At 37.6% G+C, this 4,354-nt stretch overlaps 1 protein-coding gene across 1 annotated transcript in view; it reads left to right on the top strand.

Annotated features, from left to right (window-relative positions):
• tdp1 (tyrosyl-DNA phosphodiesterase 1) overlaps nt 1-4,354 on the top strand; it is a 36,838-nt gene that overhangs the window by 9,318 nt on the left and 23,166 nt on the right. The window contains exons 8-10 of the mRNA XM_034308069.2: nt 2,654-2,824; nt 2,934-3,012; nt 4,162-4,347. Coding sequence (XP_034163960.2) covers nt 2,654-2,824; nt 2,934-3,012; nt 4,162-4,347 — 436 coding nt within the window. The remainder of the gene's footprint in view (nt 1-2,653; nt 2,825-2,933; nt 3,013-4,161; nt 4,348-4,354) is intronic.

The raw sequence follows: 4,354 nt of genomic DNA on the forward strand, positions 1-4,354 counted from the left end.
AACCGATGTTTGTTTTGCATTTTAATTAAACAGAAAAGATTTTTTTCGACATTTTTTATAATGAGCATAATATGAGATAATACAAGAATGAGTCCAAAAAAAAAAAAAGCTTAAAAGTGTGACACAAATTCAAAATTTTCTAGAAGAATCCAGACGCTGGTTAAGCGCTGGAACACAAATATAGATGTAGAAAAATATTTGCAATAAACATTGCAAAATTTAGGAAAAAAAAAAAGTTTTAATTTGACTCACACTTGTATATTTTTATATAATTTTAAAGCTAACTTTTTCTAAGTTCATCAATATCACAGTCGACTTTGAATAATTGTTTATAGAAGCTAAAATGTGATCACAGTTATCAGGGGCAGGTGTAGCGCTAGAATAATAAATAAAATAACTGTTTATTATTGCTGACGTGTAAAACCTGTTTCTAAAGAGATTTAGTTTAGTAATATCACTAGCTAAATGAATATGGATTTGTTCATCATGTGGTGTTGATTATGAATGTGCTGTGAATCCTCTGCTCCATCCTCTCCATGTCCTGACATCTCTTAAGTGCCACACTTTCTTCATCTTTCAGACATCATACACAAAGAGGTACAAGGGCCCTCATTAACGTCCTGCTGTTCCCTCATCAGGCTGCATCTAATCCCGTGCTTCCTTTCATTATTCCTGCCTCATTCCCTCGCTCATTGTTATTCATCTAGCTGTCGGCTCATCTTTCAGGTCCTCAGTGAAAATACTTTTCTGCTTTTTTTTATTTCCTTTTTTTCAATAATGTTGATTGGTGATGAAACCAGTTACCATTGACGTCCTCAATTTTTTTTTCTTTCGTAATTTTTCTAAAATATGGCGGCTTTATTTATTTGTTTCTCCGCACCGTCACCATTCAAAACTGTCATCATTCAGCACCGTCACCGTTCAGTACCAGTACCGGCTATGATCTAGCGTTCTTTTTCTTTTTACAGCTCGACAGTTTTATGTCATCATTTGCTGTGATGTTTCAGGTATCTTTTCACAAGAAGGGTCTGGTCTTTCTTTCTTTTTCTCTATTTCCTCCTGTCCTTCCTTCTTTCTTTCCTTCTTTCCATCTTCCTTTCATTCATTGTTTCTTCCTTCCTTGCTTCCTTCTGTCTTTCTTTTTCCTTCCCTTCTTTCTTTCTTTCTTTCTTTGTCTTTTGTTCTTTCTCCTTTTCTCCTTTCCTTTTTCGCTCAGCAGGTTTTGTAGTTGAGGTTTATCTGAATCTTGCTTTGAAACTTTCCTGCTTTTGCATCATCACTAATTCACCATTTGTCATCTCTGTTTACAGACTTTCTCTCAGAACAAGATTAAAAAAGCAAAGTCACAGAAATAAAAGCCAGTTTTCTGTACTTCATCCTGAAAGATGATAAAATTACAACAAAATAACCCACTCTTACTTCACTATTAGTGCTGCATGATGACGGCTTAAACAATAAACACAAATTATTTACTAATTAGCTGTCATAAACAAATTGTCATTTCCATGTTCAGCCAATTTAGGAACGTTTTGTTGAAACACAAGTAATTTTATTTTAATAAATAGTTAATAAAGCTGTCTAACATTTCACTTGTCTGTTTAATTAAATAATGAACCATAAAATCAGTCTCGATTAAAATACAATGAATTCTGAAGCCCTAGCGCTAATTAAGAGGTTACTCCACCCTCACACTCATGCTCCTCATTAATGTGTACAATAATTTTCCAGTGGATAGTCTGCACACTTCCTGTTAGTCATTAGCGGTGTGTGAGACAGGGCGTCTCACTTCGCCTCATGGTGTAACTTCTGTCCTCCGGTGATTTCTTAATCAGGACACATCTTCCTTCATCACGGGGTTCTCCTCTCGCTGAGCAGCACGTTACACACTGTGTGCTGCTTTAGCGCGCCGTTAAACTGTGCTCTCGCTGTATTAAAGGAGCCGTGTGTTATGTTTACAAGTTTCTAGAACTGCAGTCAGAATTTTAAAGATACTTTACAACTTTACAAACATTCAGTGTGAGGAGTAATATTTCCATGCACTGGATTAAGCTCTTTTTTTTAAAGGCTTTAATTAGCTCTGCCCCAGACAAAACAGGAATCAACAAAGCAAACGCTTCAGCGGGAAAAGTCAACGCTCATCAGTGTTTTAATTGCTTTTTATTTCCCAACCATCAGAGAAAGCGTCTGTGTTTATTTCCTTCCTTCTGCCTTTCTCTTCTTTCCTTCCTTCCTTATTTCTTTTCATTCTTTTGTCTTTCCCATTTCCCTCCTTCTATCATTCCTTCCTTCTTTCTTTCGTACCTTCCTTCTCTTTCTAATCTTCCCTCCTTCCTTTCACCCTTCCTATCATCTTTCTTTTCATCTGTCTTTCTTTCATTCCTTCCTTCTCATCATTTCCTTCGTTCTTTCTTTGTTTATTTCTATGATGCTTTTTTAAATTCTCTCTCTTTCTATATTTCTTTTTTGCATTTGCTTTCCCTCCTTTCTTTCTTTCCTTCTTTCTGCCTTTACTTCCTTCCATCTTTTTTTCTTCTGTCTCTTTCCTCATTCCTTCCTTCCTTATTCGATTGATTGGTTGTTTAAACGACACTGCCTGGCACAATAACTGCAGATATTTCCGTGATGAGAAATCTCCTCTATGCGTCTCCCCCAGTCTGTGGATGAGTCCTCTGTACCCGCGGTTACCAGAGGGAAGCCCCGAGACGGCCGGCGAGTCTCCGACGCACTTCAAACGAGACCTGCTGGAGTATCTGAACGCGTACCGAGCCCCGGAGCTGGCCGAGTGGATCGAGCGCATCAAAGAACACGACCTGTCAGAAACCAGGTGAGGCCGACTGCTGTTCTTCAGCCAGGCCGTGAAACCCTGAGTACGGCCGTCTATACTTATCGACTCTATCCTTTTTTATTTATTTATTTTTATTTTTATTTTGTAGGATCTACCTTATTGGTTCCACACCAGGGAGGTTTCAGGGATCCGACATGGAGAAGTGGGGTCACTTAAAGTTGAGGAAGGTATGTGAGACTTGAGAGGAGGAGGAGGAGAATCTGAGTCATTTCACTGTACTGAAGAAAAGAAATTCTCCAAACTTGTGCATAACAGAAGTCCCTGTTATAATAGCAGGCAGTTGTTGAATTTCGTCAATAAACCTTAATTTGAGACACATTTTTACTGAGCGATTTAATGAATTTTTAGGCAAATGTGTTTGTAAATTAAGCCCATTAGAGGCTAATTTGCTAGATTTGCAGTTTAACCTTTCCAAATTGCACTTATAAGATCTTTGCAGGGCGAATTTTTTGTTGATGCGATGGAATAGTCTTCAGGACAGAGGAGTTTACACTGCGCAGTTTCTCAGGAACATGACAAGCTGCATTTTTGTGGGTTTTTAACTTCAAGAAAGAGAAAATATAGAGCCTGGTGAGGGATAGACAGCTGATAGCTGCTATAACATAAGTGATAAAAGGAACTAACTTGTTTTGTTCCACAACATTAAATGTAAACAGATTTAAAAAAAAAAGTAATGTTGTTCTTTAAGAAATAAAATAGTAATCATTCGCAAATTGCTGTGATATTTGCTTATTTTTCCATAATACAAAGTTCATTAATGAACAAAGCACTCAGTTAGTACCACCTGTTCATATTAAAGTACCTACTGTTCAGTGGCAAAAGTAAACACTCAGAAACATGTTGGTTCACTTACAAAATTTCACTACTTACTGCAAATATGTCTGAAGTTAGAGGTGGGTGATATGACCGAAATATAGAGTATACAATACGACTTCATTATGAATGATCCGATATTTGATGATACGCTGAATCTGCTATGATAAGACTCGATTCTTAACGTAATGATTCAATATTTGATGATACCACTGAATCTGCTACAATACGACTCCATTCCATATTCATAAGGCAACAATTCAATATTTCTCAATACTATTAAATCTACTACGATATGACTTGATAAGAATCGTAAAGCAGCAACCCGATTCAGCGATACCGCTGTTCCAATCAGTGTGCAGCTTAAAAATAAATTGTAAAAATGTATATCCACAATATCTCAAAAAAGTGTATTGTGTCATCCGTAGTTTATCACAAGATCCGTATGTATATTTTGAAGCTGTATTTGTTCCATACGGTTCTAATCACTGTTACCTGTCCAGTTGCTGAGCGAACACACACATCCAGTGCAAAACGCCGAGAAGTGGCCTGTGATTGGTCAGTTCTCCAGCATCGGCTCTATGGGCATCGATAAGACCAAGTGGCTCTCAGCAGAGTTCCAGCGTACCCTGATGACGTTAGGGAAGAGTGGGAAAACGTTGACTGTCCCAGAGACACCACTCCTGCTGGTAAGTG

The sequence above is a fragment of the Pangasianodon hypophthalmus genome, chromosome 10 (genome assembly GCF_027358585.1).
Source record: "Pangasianodon hypophthalmus isolate fPanHyp1 chromosome 10, fPanHyp1.pri, whole genome shotgun sequence".
NCBI lineage: Eukaryota > Metazoa > Chordata > Actinopteri > Siluriformes > Pangasiidae > Pangasianodon > Pangasianodon hypophthalmus.